An 18,574-nucleotide genomic window follows, 5' to 3' on the forward strand; every position below is an offset into this window, starting at 1 on the left:
ATTATCAAAATAAGTTGAACAGACTTTAAATGATTCACGGTGTAATTTCAGTAGCCCACAATTTATTGAAGCTTTTATTTTGTAGCATATGGAGAGCAGGATGTTTTGATAACAGGAAGGTATATAGTACTTTTACCTCAAGGGAGACACTACAAGTCTTACCTTTAAACTTCTCCATTTGACTCTGTAAATACAGAAACGTGACCATCGGATGAAGCCATCTTCAAAACTTTGCTTAGACGTTGTGGATATGTTAGAGTCAAAGGTTTTACAGGGGAAGGGATTTTGGATGTCTCTTCTTAGCACGCCATGAATTATGAAATGCTGTCAACATCCTGAAGAACCCCATTTTTGCCTTGTTTTTAGGAATAAAATGCTGTATAAATCAGGCTATGAATGATATATGAAGAAACCCCTCAGTGAAAGACCTTTAAATACAGGGAAGAAAAAAACTGGAGGTTTGGCGGTTCTCAAGTGCAGATTTCTATGAGGGAAAAAATGGCATTTTGAGGAGATAGTCTTGACAGATATGTATTTTTTGCACGTCCAAGCTTGTTAGGAAGGTGGGGTTAGAGCACATGGTCAGACATGGAGCAGACAGGGTTAAGAGGCCTTGCTCATTGGCGGATTGAACCACTGACATTCTGACCAGTAACCCAGACCCTTAACCACGGGGCCAACGCTGCCTGGAAGTCTTGTTACCTGAGATGCAAACTCTACCAGGTGAGCTAAGCCTGTTGTAAACCCAGAACATGAGAACACACAAAGGGAAACCCAACACTTGCTAACTGCGCTAACCAATGCACCACTATGCCATTATAATTAGAGACAAAATGAATTAAAATCAACCTTTACATGCATATTTTGGATATTTTCCTTACATTAGTCTGAAATGGAAGTAAAATATCCTAAAATCTTAAAATTGACCAACATTTCTTCACCTTTATCCACTATGACTGACTTTTTGTCTTCTCTCCTATTCATCACTTTGTCATTATTACTTCCACCACTAGAAAGCACTAGAGACCACATTTCAACGCTCCAGTGTTTACAGGCGTCACCATAAAAGACAAGGGGAAAAAAGGAAGCGGTTGATTAAAAAAAGCCTTTTATTGATAAGTTACCGCCAGGCATCTGCTCTACTTACTCCATCATCAATTTATCCTCGCATCTGTCCCTCTCATATCTGGCATCTGGCAATAAATAATTATTTACAACCATTAGGAAAGCACAAATGAAAAGCAACAAGAAGTTACTGTCATTAGAGATGCTGTCGGAGCAGAAATATACAGCGAATGAGACGGTTTGAAATCGATACTGTTGCATAAAAAGCTGATATAAATGATGGTCACTAATTGATAGCCTTGGCGGGGTAAAAAGGCCTGGTGCATCCTCTCATTCTCTCTCAGTGGTATTAAGGGTTTCTGGAATTAATGTGGATCTCTGGTGGGTTGTGGTTGGAGTTTTCTGAACATCCCAGGAAAATAATTCAGTTATCTAGGAATACAAAAGAAAAACCGATTACAGACATGTTCATTAGAGACACACTTTTATGAGAAGAACACTGGAGGACAGAGACATGATGATCAGCAGCAGTGGTGGGAAGTCATCCAGTTTGCTTGATTATTTCCATTTTGTGCTACTTTATACTTTTGTTCTACCACATTACTGAGAAAAATAGTGTAGGTTTACTCATGCATTAATTTGATAGGTGCAGTTATGGTTTTACACATACATAATAAACCTAAAATCATAAAAATAAAGCAGCAGTTCCTTTGTGGCTAGTGATACCTTGTTTAAAAAAGGCAGCATCTAGTTTTGGCTACTTGTCATATTTTAGATGAGTTACTAATAGTTCCACAAGGAGAAATCTTTAACTTCTTAGACAGCTAAATTCAATTATATGTTTATGGGCCCAGAAAGGTATCATTGTCCATTATCTAAAAATCCGTATCTTGTTTTTGAAGTCTGCATTCATGTTGAAACCAGATGTGAAAAGTCACGACGTACCCTTAGTCAGTACTGTAAATGAGCAAAGTTCTGAGGTACTTACTCTTTCTACTTTGCTGCTCTGCTATCTTTAATGCAATTATATTTAGGAGACTGTATATACATTTATTTGTTTGCATGCATTCATAATTTCAACTACAAAAATATCAACAAAAGTACAAAAATGCACAAATTAATGCCACAGGTTTATTTTATCATTATATGAAATTATTAGATTGTTAATGCATTCATGTTTAAGTTGTATTTTACTGTAAAGGTGAACCCAGTCTAAAATACTTCATGTACTGTTTGTATACACCAAAAAGGTTAAAAAAAAATTAAAAATCCAATATTTGAGATGAATAAAAAAAATTGAGAGAAAAATTAAAAAGGAAATTCTACAAATTGGTGCCAAAGTTGTTTTTTTTTTTTTTTTTTTAAATGTTATTTATTCATTACATTAAATTATCAAATCATTGATGATACACTTATGTGTACGTTGTATTTCACTGGTATGGTTAGTTGAGATTAACCTTGTCTAAACTACTGCATGTACAGTTCATATACTTGTTTAATGCACAAAAACGTATAATAATCCAATATTTTAACAAAAAAATACTAATAAAAATTTGACAAAATTGGGGGGGAAGACTACAGATTTGTTCTACAGATTGGATTTATTATTTTTTATTATTACATAAAATTCCTAGATTTGATGCATTCATGTATAAGTTGTATTTTACTGATACAGTTGGTTTAAGTAAACCTAATTTTAATGACTTTATGTATAGTCTGTGGCCATTTGAATTCTTTTTTGCCCTTTTTTCTTAAATTTAAAAAAAAAATGAATAAAGGTACCTTTTTGTGCCTTAAACTGTTGCATGTAAGTTTAAAAGGGTACAACTATCCAATGATTTTTTTAAATTCTGAAAAAAATAGAAAAAATGCAAAAAAAAAAAGACCAAAAACTGTACAGAAAATACTTGAAACTAGGTTCACCTCAACCAACTATAAAATAATAATAATCATTTGAGAAAAGCTCCCAAAAAAGACAACACGTTACTACAGGTAAGTTCTTTTTTCTTCTTTTCCAATAATCCTGTCATGAACCTCACATTTGTCCTTTGAACCTTCATCTGAGGAAAACCTAAACTAAGCAACTTAGCTGTGGTTAAAGCTCAGTTCACCTCAGTATGCCCACTGTATATATTATACTTCACACTGGTACTGAATTTTCCACCACTGATGAGCAGCTATGATGATAATATTGAAATATATCTCACCTCTGCACTCATATCTGAGGTCTGAGAACAGAACATGTTCCTGAGAAAAGACAAATAGTCCCAGTCTGCCTCCGGCCAGGGTGTGGTCATAAACGGCCCCCGAGTCGGACAAAATCTCCCTGCCCTCATATACCACTACCCTGCAACAGGAACACAATGCAGGTGGCACAGTGTTTATCAATGGAGGCTAATTAAACTCAGTTACAGATGTACATCACTTAATGTATAGCTGTGAGCTGAGTCAAACATTACTCAAATTCTATAAGAGACTGTAGTTACACTTTATAAAAACATCTGTTCCAGCTGCTTTGAATTAACAGACCTGAATCCTTCTTCTGCCACTAATGGCAGTGTCCACCACATCTCTGGGTCAGGTTTGTTGCATATTGTTCTTCTCATTCCATATTTTACTATTTATTCCTGTGTAACTGAGGATATGACGTCAAAAGGAGATATATTTAAAGCAGGTACAATGAAGCTTTGGACCAGCTATCCGAAATATCAAAGAATGTCTGTCCTTCACATTGAAAGAGCTGGAATTTCTTTTCAGTCTCACATTCAGAAAGTGTACAGTTGTACAGTCATCTGACAGTAAAATCATTCAGTACCAGAACACAACATGGCCAGTGCTTGTATATATTTAAAAACTTTGTGGTGAAGACACATAATGGTTTTGCTGCTCGTGACTTTTTCTCAGGTTTTGAAAATCTTTATACTGATGTTGTTCTCTCCATCTGCACACAGCGCAGAGCACAGAGAACTCATATCCCATTTTTTTAGGCTATTAGTGAAAAATACATCTAAGCATAAGCAGTTGTGGCAGTTTGAGGAGCACTGGGTACAACAAAGAAAGTGAATTACACTGTTATCATAAAATAACTCTCAGAGATTGATGATATCCTTGAGTGTAAAAACATCTGAGGCCAGCACTGAATGCGATTTTCACAGATTTAAGAAGTTATTTTGCAGATTGTTGCTCTGCTAAAACCTACATGAACTGAACTGGGCCACAAACATTTGATTTAAAAGAACATGCCTCAGCTTTTTCTGCACTAACCACATGAATTTTAATACTTTACTGTGAAACAAAAATAAACAGACATGTTCTCTAGTTCCAAGCAAGGCTGAAGTCCCTTCCTGAAAATTCATTTTCATGCTTGAGTGAAAAGCTGTAACTGCTTTCGAAATGATTAGCGCTAATGTGCAGTGTGAGTAGTAAATGGCTTAAAACACTGGTGTGGTCCTTTAAAAAGCCAAGTCAACAATATCAAACCCTTTAACTGTAAATTAAAAGTGAAAGGTTACTGCTAATGCAGAGTTATTTCCCCTGAGGAAGCACACCAATCCCACCAATCTCCAGTGTTTTTCTATTTCTAAATGTTTGATAGTTTCCATGATCATAATCCAGCTGTGTCTCATAACAGCTTAACGCGAAAATATAAATTCAAGCCCCAATGAGAAAGACACAGCCAAGCGATGAATACTTGAACTCAATACATCTACAGGTTAATTCATCAGCTGTCGATCAAGTATTTAACAAAGTTTTCCAAGCAAGTGAGGAACACAAGGGGATTTTCCTCACATATGCTGGATATTATGGGGCCATTGTCACTGAAGAATCAATAATCCATAATAAATCCAACCAGTATTTGATTATTTAGTGTGCAATGAAGTTGTATTTGTACCTGATGAACCCGGTCTTGGGTCGATGGATGAGGTGCATTCTGTAGGCTGTGTAGTCCTTCCAGCCGATTTCATTGGGGTCGTGCCACAATGTTCTGACCTGGAACAGCCACACAGAGTCACCAGCATGGACTAAATTATATAACTGAGTGTCTGCACTTTACTATAACACATGACTTTCTGTTAAATGAATGGGGTTTTTTTTGTAATTTCAAGCTATTGCAAAGAGGATGAAAAGGTCCACATCATGGCAGAAATGTCATGAAAAATCATCATCAGTCTGCAAGAAAAAGAGAATTATGTGAGGATACTGATTTGTACCTGGTGTCTGGTGTTTCCAGTGTGCCACAGAGCATTGCGCAGATACTCCCCCGGTCCCGTGCTGGAGTTGACCAGTTTGATTGAGACTCCAGCTGTGCCGAAAGCTTTGGATGGCCTTTTCTCCCAGTAAGCCTGAGACACCTGCTCTCCCAGACAAACAGAGTGTGGTGAAGCGTGAAGGTTAAGTCGATGTATCTAGAGATGCTTGACAACTGTCACAGCACATGAAAGGAAGTGCAAGAAAAGTTAAGCCTTTTCTTTCATGTGCTTCCTTTTCATGTGTAAGAACTGTACTATAAATCAACATTGAAGGGATATATTGACGAGGTTGAGGTCAAGAAGATGTCTGATGATATAGAAGAATTGACAGAACGTTTGATCCAAATTCAAGGCTTTAAAGGGGACGTTAGGTGTTTCTGCGAGTGTGTCTGCAGTTAGTCTGAGGTATTAATGCTAAACTCAGCACTCAAGCTTCACCTGCTTCCACATGACGACGTAGAAGCGTCGACTGGACTGGTAGGCAAACACGATGCCAGCGTAGTCGTCATCTCGGTTGGTATTTACATAAAATGTCACACTGAAGTCCACTGCGCTGAACTTGTCGAATCCTGTTCAAACAAAGGGATGTTTATTGTGTCGACAAATTCTTTTTATTCTATTTTTTAAATGGTTTATCTTACCTAAAGCGATCCCAGGGTCCGAATTGGCAGTCTGCAGCAGCTCTGTACCCTGGCTGCGGATCACCCAGAGCGGGTCCGACTGCGTGGTGCCTTTAGGGTCCAATAAAACAACCTGAAACTTTCTGAAGTCTGTAGACCCAATATCCTGGTTCAGTGGGCAGGCATCCAGCGCATCTGGAATACTGTCGTTGTCAAAGTCATCAAAACATGCGTCTCCGCTGCCATCGCCTGAGAGGGAATGAGAGTCTAACGTGACTTTATGCATTAAAAAAAAGACTGGACAAGACAATGTGAAAATGTACAGAGAATGTCCTGCATGATGGATTAAATAATCTTTTAAATATGATTAATCACACTACAGAGAGCCATAAACTGTTTATGTTGATGTCCAACATTAATATGACCTGAACCTTTGGAAGCATACTGAACTGACAGTCACAAGATTTTACTGCATGACTGCAAAAGCCATCCATTGTAAATCATACAAAATATTTTCCCTGTGTGACGGCAAACTAATCAACATCCGTTCAAATCTGTATTTTGGTATCAGACATATTTTTACATATTTTTTACTTCTTTAGCGACACCCTTTGTGTTAGTTTTTGGTGTTTTGTGATGACACTGACCGTCGGAGTCCAACTGGTCCCTGTTGGGAACTAATCTGCAGTTGTCTCGGTCGTCAGGGATGCCGTCGTTGTCGTCGTCATGGTCGCAAGCATCTCCTTTGCCGTCATTGTCATGATCAGCCTGGTTGCTGTTGGCGATGTAGGGACAGTTGTCTAGAGAGTTTTGGTGGCCGTCCTCGTCGATGTCCTGGCTGTTGTCACACATGTCGCCCACCAGGTCACTGTCAGAGTCAAGCTGCAAACACACACATTCACTATACTGTATTTGTATGAAGTATATGTAAAGATTACAATCACTGCACTCTAGTCATAGCAGAAAGATTGTTCTTGCATTGTTTTTCAACTTAGTCTCCTTTTACTTCAATACACTTGGCCCAAAGATGTTCAAGCTTCACTATCCCTTCATGAAAGAAGCTCACACCTCGATTCCCCAGATACTCCTCAACAGCATGCATGGCCTAATCATCACTCTAAAAATGGTGACCACACAAGTAGGATTTCATTTTGGGAAACAGAAAGTCAGACGGTACAGGTTGGGTGAATAGAACATGGGGAAACAGTTCAAAGCCACATTTTGCTGCTTCTGCCACCTGTATTGTGTGGACGGCACATTGTCCTGGAACAAAAACATACCAGCTCAACGCTTTCCTCTCCTTTTCTTGCTTCAAACCAATTGAGTTTTTGTGGGCAGTGACAGAAGGCTTCATAGGATATAGTTGTGCCCCAGGATGACCCCGTGTTTAGGGGTGAGACTGAGAACTTTTTGAAGTACCCTTATACACCGATCAGCCACAACATTAAAACCACTGACAGGTGAAGTGAATAGCATTGGTCATCTTGTTATAATGCAATGTTATGCTGGGAAATCTTGGATCTTGGCATTCATGTGGATGTTCCTTTGACAAGTACCTCCCAGCTTAACATTATTACAGACCAAGCTCAAACTCACATCACTTCCTAATTACAAAGACTTCCCCTAGCAAGACTATGCACCCTGCCAAAGGAGCCCAAGGCCATAACTTAGCTGCCTAATTCCCCAAATCCCAGTCCAGATATTTCATCTGTGGAATGAGCCAGAACAAGGCCGATCCAAAGAAATTTCACATCACAACCCACAGGATGCAAAGGATCCGCTGTCCTACACCACAGGACACCCCCAGAGGTCCTGTTTCCACGTTAGAGTTATTTTGGTGGCACAAAGAAGGATCTACGCAATATTAGGTAGGTTGCGGGTGATCGATGTATGTGGATACTGAGTTTTGTGTGTTTTTTCAGGAACCTGCAGTGGGTTGTGTAGAAGGGGACAGTTGTCACACTGGTCTCCAACACCATCCAGGTCAGTGTCCCTCTGGTCAGTGTTGTAGACTAAAGGGCAGTTGTCTCGATCATTCAGAACCTCTGAAACAAAAGAGAATCACAAACAGAGCAGGTAAATTGCATTTTGCGTGGCGCATAACAACAAGACATTCCTGCCAATATAAATCAAGACTGTGTTTGGGTAAGTGTAATTTCATCCATATTTCAAGAGTAACACAACATTTTTTGTGCTAGTAAATTGCCTGTAAAGCCACTTTGTTTCATTCGCAATTGATCCTGATTCCAGACAGTAGTTTCTCATTATCACATTTAGCTGCTGTAAATGCTGCTGTGGATGACAAATAAGCTGCTTTTTGGGTTTTCTCCTTACAGCTGGTTCATATCTTATCATATCTTTCTGGTTCTGAAGTTCAAGCGGTTGTTGCAGATGGTTTCGAAACAAGTCTAGTAGATGTTTGATAAGAGTATTCTATTCCTGCTATTTACTTCATGCACAAATATCTTTGATTTTCCATCTCAGCAGTGTCAGTCCCATTTTTATGTTGATGCTCCCATGGGTAAGACTTTGCAAAATGGTTTTCTCTCGATTACATTCTGTTTTTGATGACCTGCAGACCACCCGCTTAAATATAAAATGTATTCTAAATTTCAAAACCGCAAAATGCTTGTTTTTTAACAGGAGCACATACCAGTAATGTTCCAAATCTTATCCATACTCTAAATGGAGATCTAGTTAATACTGATATATTGTTATACCTAAACCTTCTCCCTTGAAACAGAAATAAAATAGCATAATCTATCACGTAGTCCAAACAATCCGCCACCAGATGACGAGACAATGTGGATTTCAGTTAGATGGATCTGAAGTTAGCGTCATTGCCTTCAATTCCAGCTGTTACAAAGAGCTTGAAAGCAATTACTGCTCTTGTGCCAAAGACTGTTCCTCCCTAAAACAGCATTTCTCTCCCCTTCAGACAGAGTTTCCCTGTTGGGTTTGGGGTTAGGACACATAGTAGATCAGATGTAGTGTTGAGATAACCGGTGGGTAAGGTTGGGTCAGATGCATTTTGTTTGCTGCCCAATAGCCTCAAGCCTCTTGATTCTGTGAATCACAGTTCTTTTAGATTTATTACAGGTGACAGTTTCAGAACCCACTGTTGCATTATATGATACGGTAGGGTGCCCAGGCAAAGGAAACTACTGCTTTTTTTAATTTTTATTTGTTAAGATGTCAAAAATAAGGTACCATGTTATTTGTAATCACATTTAAGATGAGAAATATGTGTACTCGTTAAGAAGAATGCCTTGGATATCCCATTTTTAATTACTGGATGCACCTACTATGCACCTCATAGGTGGAATAGGCTTCAGGTTAGGCTCATTTTTAGCCTTAGAACACTTTAAGCCTCTGTTGAATGATGTTCTATATAATGGATGCTCCAGTTTTTCCTAAAGCGCCTGCATCGTCCTTGTGTAATGCACATGTTGAATGTTGATTACAATTTCCGTTATGTATTTGCAGGGTACTATTGTGAATGACAGCCTTGTTCTAAGTAGTTCTTTCCTTGAATGAATAGCAGTTTCAATGTTCTGAATACGTTAAGTGGGACGTTTAGGATCATGTTTGGGATCTTTAAGTGTAATCTGTTAAATTTGTAATAGTAATTAAATTGAAATTGTTGGTTAAATAACTGCATGTTCAATATTTGGTGAGTAATAATAATAATTTTATTTATATAGCTATGTTAAAGCCAAAAAAAGAAAAGAAGGATACTCAGGAAGATCACTGACTAACAGAAGGCCGGTCGGTCCAAACAGAAGAAGAAAGCAGGAGAACAATGTGGTAAAAGATTTTCAAAATAAATCAATACAATAACACCAGACAGAACAATAAAGAAAAACAAAAATGCCACATCCAAGTAAGGAAAAAGAACCAGTGGAAAAAAAGAAAATATATGTTAAAACCATAAACACAAGGCTAAAGATAATAATTGAAGCAACAGTACTGAAAATAAAATCAATACATAAAGGGTAAAAGAGAAAAAATAAACAAATAAAATAAAATAAAAAATGTAAAAATCAATTAGACTATAAAAATAGATGGGGCAGTAGCTCCTACCGTCTCCATCTATGTCGATGCTGCAGGCGTCTCCCTCTCCATTGTCATCAGTGTCAGTCTGCAGCGGGTTGCTTTCAAATGGACAGTTGTCGCAGCGGTCTCCAATCCCGTCCCTGTCGGAGTCGAACTGCCGAGGGTTGTACACCAGTGGGCAGTTGTCCTGTAGCAAGCAAACACATTGAAGTGCACATACAAACACACACAAGATGGAATTATACACTTGTTTTCTGTCATGGTAGCTTCAAAGTCCCTCAGTCTCACCCTCTCATCTATGATGTTATCGTTGTCGTCATCAGGATCACAGGCGTCTCCCTGTCCGTCCTTGTCCAGGTCTTCCTGTCCAGAGTTTGGCAGCGTGGGGCAATTATCCTACATCCAATCACAACTCATTTTAATTGAATCACATTCAGACAGAACACAGCCCAGGCATCTGTCAACCCGTCACATGGATTTGAAACCACATTAGAGTGGATGTTGTTTGTTTTTGTGTTTGTTTGTTTCTCTACCTTTTGACAGTGATAGGTGGCGTTCTGCTTGCAGGGCAATCTGTTGTTGGGCCAGCCATCCAGATCAGAGTCTTCACCGCACAGGAAGCCGTCGCCAGCGAAGCCAACAGCACACATGCACTTGTACAAGACCTCAGAAGCCAGGCCAAGGTAGATACACTCTGCATTCCTGTGGCATGTGTGCGTGTTGTCTTTGCAGGGATTGTACGGTTCGCACACCTACAACAACATCTCCGTGAGAATCCAAAAGCCTCTGTGGTTCATGATTGTAGTTCAAAGCAAAGAAAGCGTAGCCTTCTGTAAAATGCTTCTTCAAAGAGAAAAACACATGCCTGCCTGGTTTCCAGGGCTTCCTCCAGTCCAAGGCCATACGGCTGGGTGCCTTTATAGCGAGGAGGACAGGGCAGACAGTAGAATCCAGGGTCTGTGTTTATGCATTCTGTAACACAAACACCCTCCACTTCACACTGGAGAGATGGAGGATGAGAGATTATCCATGTTCAGCATATCAAACATGAAATGCTTGTGCAAAGGTTTGACAGGTGTTGGGAACAGGAGGAACTCTTTGCCAGGATTAGACTGCAGAGTATCTTTGCACATGGTTACTATGTCAGATTAAGTGATCATGGTGCCTTTTTGTAGACTGTAGAATAAACAGTGAATGCATGAAGTACAAAGATGATTAAGGAGGATCAAAAACCCTTCTGAAGTGTCGCAAAGCAGTTCATCCACATCATTATACAAGGCCAGAGAAGGTAAGAAGAAAACTAGCTATAGTAAGTTAATGCAGTGCTAATGAACTAAAAGGCATTTCGACATGTTCGCTGTGGCGATGGTAACATGGTTCAGCAGGTTTAATATTTCACATGCAGCAAAGCGAACTGAATTTTAAAAAACAGGAGGTTAGACTAGACTCTGGATTTTAAGTACTTGAATTGCAGAGCTGTACAAACAGTGAAAAAATGTGCATAGAGTGCAAATGTTTCGGTCACAGTTGGACATTCCTCAGTGCAAAATGAGGCATGCATGATGAGTCACCCTATATGTGGGTTGCTCCACAGGTGTGCTTATTCAATGACCTAAGGCTTGATTAAACACACATGCCATGAGTCCAAATAACTGCAAGTTAGATCAAAATAAACACATTATAGTGATATAATTCTATAGCATTAGCACATTCTCATACACTATCTAATATATAGCTGTCAAACAGGGAAAGCAGGTCAGATCCAGTTTTTATTTAAGGGTGTAGCCTTTTAAATCATGTAAAATATACAGTATATAACTACATTTATATTGTAGCGAAACTGTGTGCAAGTCCTCCTTTGCTGCACCGTAATTTCTTCCCTGGCTATCGCAGATGAGAAAAAGACAAATACAGGACAGTTTTTAACGTGCAACTCAAACCTTATGATCAATTAATATTTATCATGTCGATCCTCTTCATTTAGAGTGTTAGCTAGCAAATTAGCATGAAGCACAAGCTGAGGATAATGGAATTGTTATCAGTGTTTCACATATTTGCTCATAAACCAAAGTATTAGACGAAATTAAAATTTTCGACCAAATGATTCCACTAGATGAAAAGTTAATGGCCGATGAAAGTGCTGAATCCTGAGGGGGAAATGTTTATCTGCAGCAGATTTCATGGTTGTCTATCTAATGGCTGTCTGGTCATAGAAATCCACAATGCAAGTGTCGTATTAGAGACAAAGTATGGGTCACCAGTGTTATTGGGATATATACTCTGGTAACTGTAAATAATAATAATAAATATCACCTAGAGCTGCACTGTATGCGTGGCTGAAAAGCCTCATATGATGTTTTTTTGAAACACCATAAGACGTCCAACAGAAAATGCAAAATTAATTCATTCCCGCAAGAACACACTCTATGGAACAAAAATCAAGAATTATCAACTTCCAACACCCCACATTACTGACATTTGGCCACTATGAGGTTGAGTTCATGTCGTCTGATCCCATGTTTCCCATCTTTACCTCATTTTCATCTTCACAATGAGTGCCGTTGCCACTTAAACCCAACGGACAACGTCCACATTCCCATGATCCATCGCTCTTCGATGTACATTCAACTCCAGGAAAACATGGATTTGAAAGCACGCACATATCTGAAACATGTGGAAATGAGCATTTAAATACAATCAGTCTTTTACAGTCAGCCACAAAACAAATAGTTGAAGACTGGGTCACTGGAACCTAAATCATTCTCTGCGAATTGTACATTTTAAAGACTTCTTTATTCTTTCCAAAGCTTCAGTAATTGAATAAAGGTGGAACAAACACTGTAGGATATTATTTTTTAATACTGCATTGTTTAAAAAATATGTTTCTGCCAATAAAACAGGATTAAGGTTTATCCATGGATGTGAGGCTTAGTCTACTTATGGAATATTACCTGCTTGCACAGTTAAGATGTACTGCAGCCTGAGGTTTTCAGACATAGTTAAGGTTTACCTAATGGGCATGGCTGTTTGTTACAAGCTTCGTAGTCCACGGCGTCTCCGGCACAAGGCTTCCCACCGTTCTGAGGGGCGGGATTCAAACACTCTCGCTGGCGACTCATGAGCCCTCCACCACAGGAGTCTGAACAGAGTGACCACTCAGTCCAGGTCGTCCAGCCTCCAGCAACTGCACAAAGACACAGCATTTACCTACTGAAGGCCCACAGTGCTGATTGTATGGATGCAGTTGCACAAAATTTACACAGACTTTTAAGGACCATTTATATCATGGTAGTCTTGGATTTCTAATGACTCCAATACCTTAGAATTTTCTATGACGGAAACATAAAGACCCATGCATTTTTCATGGATTTATTACAGGGCTCCTGGAATTCTGATAAAACCTGCATGGTCAAAAATATACATAGAGCCCTGCTGATATTTGTTTCCTTGATTCATGACTGTATGTGTGCTCTTGTACTCACTGGGACAGAGCGTATTGTTGCATGGTTGTGTCTCCTTAGTGCTTCCTGTGCAACCTTTGCCTCCTTTCTGCGGCGGAGGATTGTTGCACAGACGAACCCGTGTGATGTTGCCTTCCCCACATGTGGTTGTACATGCAGACCAAGGAGACCAAAGGCCCCAGTTTCCATCAGCTCGCCCTAGACATGAAACAAGCACACAGAGATTGTAAAAAGTCTTCTTTTCCTGTATAGTAGCCTGGAAGAAACACAGACCACCACTACAGCTCTCCACTGCATGTACACTTGAGAGCAAAACAGCATGTTTCCAATTATGATTCTAATCTCTAAAATCCATCTGTCTGAAGTTAAATTTTTTTAGCTGTCTGAGAAATATTCAATTTACTCCCTCAGACTGGATTTGGCTAAATCTATCACAAAAAACTGCTTTGAATTAAAACATGTGACAGATGTGGAGTGATGTGTTACCCTTTCGGTCACACTTCATCGGCGTGCAGCTGCGGGTTTGCACTGACGGCCCGCTGCAGGACGGCATGATGCCGTTGCAGGATCGGCCTCGCTGCTGGCCTCCACGTCCACAGGTGACCGAACAGTGGGTCCACTCAGACCACGGGGACCAGCCATCTTTGTTGTCTTTAGATTCAAACACACACTGTTGTTTTGTCAGATTTCTAGGCACACATTTCCAAAACAGCTGAAGAAAAATCCTACCCACCGAGACAGACAGGGCAGCATCTCCCATCGATAAAAGACGGATTGATGCAGGAGACGGGTGGACATGACACCTGCTGACACACCGCCTTTCCATCCTGGAGAAAACAGACCAGCGATGATACATTTATATTCTGGAACAATATCATGTATTTGATCCAGATGTTTTTGGTAAATGCCAGTTCTTGCAGAGGAACGGTATGCCGACATGACTCACAATAAGTCTGGCTACTCCTTCAACACATTTTTGACAAAACTAATGGTGTTTTATAAAGAGAAACAGACTCAGAGAGGAGGAGGATGAAACAGGCATAAAATATAGATAGAGGCTCTGGAAATAAATGAAGCCACAGTGGGTAAGTGTGAAACTTCCCCAAGCAGTAAACACATTTTAAAGGAGTGGTTTGACATTGTAGAGAATGTATAAACAAGAATACTGACACAACTCTCATGTCTGTTGGTTAAATATAAAACTACAATCCCCCAAGAGAGTATTTAGATTAGAAACAGGGTAAAGCCACAACTTTCAAGTAGTTTCAGTTTAGTCACAGAAGTCTTTAGTGAAAAATCATGTCATCCACGTCTCACAACAGTCAAGTCAAGAAGGATTATGTATTACATGACTCCTCTGAGCCACCTAGAAAAAAACAGATTTTTTTTTGATAAAGATGGATACAGCACAGAACATTTATCATCTGACCTCGCTGATGCAGGTGGTGTTAAGACCTGCTGTCTGCCTGTGATGAATCTAAAAGCTTGTATGGCACTGACCTGACAAGTGCAGGAGGTGCAGCTGTCGACTTCCCAGTCCTCCCCCTGTTCGTACACTCGTCTATCCTGCGCGCACCACATCTCCCCGTCTCTATCTCTGTCAAGATCATTGTCCAGGCCATCATTGCTCCCATTGACGTCGTTGTTGCCACCTCTGCTGCCACTGCTGCCGCTACTGAGACTGCTGCTGCTGCTGCTGCTGCCATTGCGACTGTTGCTCAGCTCGGCCAAAAATATCCGCATCTCTTCATTTTCTTTTAACTGAGAATACAAAAATACACATGTAACACCTTCAAAGTATTAAAATCTAAGTTTTTCTATCAATGCAGAATCAAAATTTGCCTTAGATTGCTCCACCTGAACTACAGCAGGTCACAACTATCATGACATGATCAGTGGCCCACATTTTCACACTCATGGCATTCTTTCTGCTCCAGTTTTTTTCCAAAACTACTGACGTATTTACCACAAACCACAGAGCCTTCCTGCCAGAAAAAATATTATTCTTTTTTTGGCATTTGTACTGGAAGAAGAGTTACTCTCTGCTGGTTTTGTCACACAAATTTCCCTGAAAACTCAACTAGGTCACAAATAATGCAAAGTGTATTACAAAGCATGTTGAGCTGAGACGGTGTTCCTGAAAATCAGTCATAATAAGTGGGAACAAAACTGAATTTTACAATGTGCTTCTGATCTTGAAATCACAGTAGATTGATTTTGTGACTTGTTTTTAAAAGTTCTTTTTGTCTCATTTTTTCAAAATCTAAACTGGTTTTGTCACACAGACTTTCCTTGAAACCCAAATAGGGTCACAAACAATGCAACATGTATTAAAAGGACTGTTAAGATTAGAAAGTTTTCTTGAAAATTGGCTCAAATTGTTCATAATAAGCTGGAAAAAATTTAATTTTACAATGTGTTTCTGATTTTGAAATCACAATACAGCTGAAACAAAACTTTTTTTCCCAAGTTTTTTGTCTCAGTTTTTTAAATCTAAAATTCAAGCGCTTGCTTGTGCCACACCAAGATAAATCCAGATATGTACATGTATTTGTGTGTCTTACTACTCTCTCCAGATCTTCAAGCAGGCTGCTAGTCACAACACGCAGGCCGTAGATCTCAGTGAGCAAACCCATCAGCTCTTCGCATGGATGACGACAGATTTCTGACGACACGTTGTCGACCTTTGCACCACCCACACCTGTAGAAAATGCATGCAGTCTATGCTACATTTACTGTACATTTAAGTCTGCATTTATAATAGAGATAGATACTATTTTGGTGCATATATTCTGAATGCTATGTGAGTCTTTGTATGCATGAGCAACATGCACGTGTGGTACCTGCACACACAGCTGCTGCATAGAAGAATATCAAAAGCCAGGGGAAACCTCTCAGAGGACTCATTCCTGTTCACACATAAATCACATATGAAATATAGCATCACCACAGAATACAAGCTGCCTGAGAGATAAAAAGAAAAAGCAGAAGATAAAGAGGGAATTAACCTTGCATACCTGCGTACTCCTCGCTGCTCTGCCTTTCCCCACGATTAGAAATCATGGCTGGTAGATTCGTCCCTGCAGCAGCTCCACAGGGGCTGTGATGGAATGTGTGTCTCCTTTTTCCTTGTTTCCTCGTCTCCTTATTTCCTTCTCACCTCCAGAGCGGAGATCACCGGCACAGCTGCCTCAGTAGTTTTTGGGTCGAAACATCCAAAGAAAATAGGGGAGAGGTTGGTGAAGAAAAATCTGGGTGAAGAACATGCAGACGGCTGTGTTAGTTGCTCCAGGAAGCTCTAATGTGGTTATGTGTTTGCTTGAGAGTGTGTCTGCATGTGTGTGTGTGTGTGTGTGTGTGTGTGTGTGTGTGTGTGTGTGTGTGTGTGTGTGTGTGTGTGTGTGTGTGTGAGGCAGGAGCAGGGACCATATATTACCCGTCTGTCTGGCGATGAACTGGGCTGCATATCTCCCAGTGAGAAACCCAGCTGGATGGAAGTAGCTCTGTCTGTGTGTGTGTTGACGTCTCGATGCAGGTTTTCCCAGACACATCATTTACACTCTTCACTCTCCAAATTGAGACACACAAAACACACACACACGCACACACATTGAGTCACAGACACACTTATTGGCTGCACAAGTTTTCCAATATTTTAGGAGCGAGAAAACAGGCATCCTTATAAATCCTTTGCTAAAAAAAAAACTGAGGCTTGATGTGTTTGTTTGCATGGTTTTTTGTGTCTTTGTGTTTGTTTTTGCTGTCTGTAGAAGACTGTGAGCAAAAAGATGAGCAAACTGATGGAATACAAAAACATCTACTTCCATTGGGATCTCTCTGTTTGGTTCTTCTCCCTGCTGAGTCAAAGAGGCATCATCATCCCAAATCATATTTTCCATCTGTAGTCTCCACTTGTGGAATAATGAATCTCACAGATGTGTGCAGACATGCATGCACATACATGCAAGCGCCTGTGCCCATACAAACACACTCGCACACAGAGAACTCCAACAATTTCTCTATTTCCACATAGAAACATCGCATCGAGGAGCAAATGGGGACAGACATGGTGTATCTTTCTGGAAATGGTTCAGTGGTGGAGACAGTGAAAACAGGTGCTGTGACTGCTCTGAAAGTCAGGGGGAAAAAAGTAATAAGATCTGAGGGGATATAAAAGGTAAAGTCTTGGGTGAGATTACTTGGCAAAGTCTAGCGTGACACTCCTGGGTTGATATGCTGTGTGGAAGGCACACTCTGTCCTGGGATCTCTCTCAAAGTCTACAACTGTGTCCGTCTTACACTGTGCTTGGAGAGAAAATAGTTTTAAAGAGGGCACTCTACTCGCTGTCACAGAAATGTGAATCTGAATGAAGGCTGCAGTGGCAGCTGCGGACTGAAAGTAGTCCTGCAAAAGCAACGAGAAGACATCTAATGAGATTGAGGCAGGGTTGAGAAACAGGGCACTTCATGCAAACAGGCGGCTTAAGACAGACGAAGCTTGGAGTTGCAGCAATTGCCCCATTTCTCTGACAGAAACCAGACTAAAGTACTTGAAGAGCTTTTTATTTTATATTCTAAGCCCGTAGAGGAACCTGAATGGGAGGCAGACCAGACGAAATCCTGTAATTGACCCGTGGCTTTAAGCATGTAGTGGTCAGAGAATTATGTGGGCTTAAAGTAAAAGGGTTTACATGGAACAGTGCACTGGAGCAAGAAAGAACAAGGTCGAGGTGAAGGTGTCCTAAGACAGAAAGGCAGGCATAGATATGATGAGAAGGAGTAGTTTATGCATGTAAATGAAGGTTTCTGTTGTATGCAGCCAAGTCATACCGAGACGGACAATTAATACATTAACTTACAGAATTCTTATTGTATATGTAAGTTAATGTTGTATTATTGTTCATATTGGGTGGAGTTTCTTTGGAGATTTACAAATACAGTGCTTGACTTTTTTGCATTTTTATCAGCATAAAAAGCATGACAATAAAACTAGTAAATTCCATCTATCTATCTATCTATCTATCTATCTATCTATCTATCTATCTATCTATCTATCTATCTATCTATCTATCTATCTACTCAATTGTAAACTAAAAACAAAGGGAAACAATATTACGGCATT

General features: G+C 39.9%; 1 protein-coding gene across 3 annotated transcripts; it reads right to left on the reverse strand.

The window, feature by feature from the left end:
- Nucleotides 1-1,091: 1,091 nt before the first annotated feature.
- On the reverse strand, nucleotides 1,092-18,456 carry LOC111568274 (thrombospondin-2-like). Of its 3 annotated transcripts, none has more exons than XM_035947949.2 (22): nucleotides 16,889-18,456; nucleotides 16,461-16,703; nucleotides 16,296-16,361; nucleotides 16,017-16,153; nucleotides 14,953-15,213; nucleotides 14,186-14,279; nucleotides 13,939-14,103; nucleotides 13,474-13,650; nucleotides 13,002-13,175; nucleotides 12,525-12,655; nucleotides 10,857-10,991; nucleotides 10,525-10,743; nucleotides 10,280-10,387; nucleotides 10,019-10,178; nucleotides 7,862-7,980; nucleotides 6,583-6,817; nucleotides 5,957-6,184; nucleotides 5,754-5,884; nucleotides 5,277-5,417; nucleotides 4,958-5,055; nucleotides 3,273-3,412; nucleotides 1,092-1,497 (listed from the first exon to the last, which is right to left on the reverse strand). In XM_035947949.2, exons 2-22 carry the CDS (start codon nucleotides 16,513-16,515, stop codon nucleotides 1,490-1,492), a joined length of 2,982 nt encoding a protein of 993 aa, XP_035803842.2. In that variant the 5' UTR covers nucleotides 16,516-16,703; nucleotides 16,889-18,456; the 3' UTR covers nucleotides 1,092-1,489. The 3 variants fall into 3 exon arrangements, with proteins under 3 accessions (XP_035803842.2, XP_054860182.1, XP_054860181.1); XM_055004207.1 differs by having other exon boundaries at nucleotides 16,470-16,703; nucleotides 16,889-18,454; XM_055004206.1 differs by lacking the exon at nucleotides 16,889-18,456 and having other exon boundaries at nucleotides 16,461-16,775.
- Between the last annotated feature and the right edge of the window lie 118 nt (nucleotides 18,457-18,574).

Source organism: Amphiprion ocellaris, chromosome 18 (assembly GCF_022539595.1).
Source record: "Amphiprion ocellaris isolate individual 3 ecotype Okinawa chromosome 18, ASM2253959v1, whole genome shotgun sequence".
In the NCBI taxonomy this organism is placed as follows: Eukaryota; Metazoa; Chordata; class Actinopteri; family Pomacentridae; genus Amphiprion; species Amphiprion ocellaris.

Bases quoted from the DNA above. Each gene is read 5' to 3' on its own strand.
- LOC111568274 (XM_035947949.2), bottom strand. From the start codon at position 16,515: ATGATTTCTAATCGTGGGGAAAGGCAGAGCAGCGAGGAGTACGCAGGT. The intron at 12,656-13,001 runs GTAAACCTTAAC...CACATGTTTCAG, and splicing joins CAAACAGCCATGCCCATTAG to ATATGTGCGTGCTTTCAAAT. The intron at 6,185-6,582 runs GTCAGTGTCATC...ATTCCCTCTCAG, and splicing joins GGACCAGTTGGACTCCGACG to GCGATGGCAGCGGAGACGCA.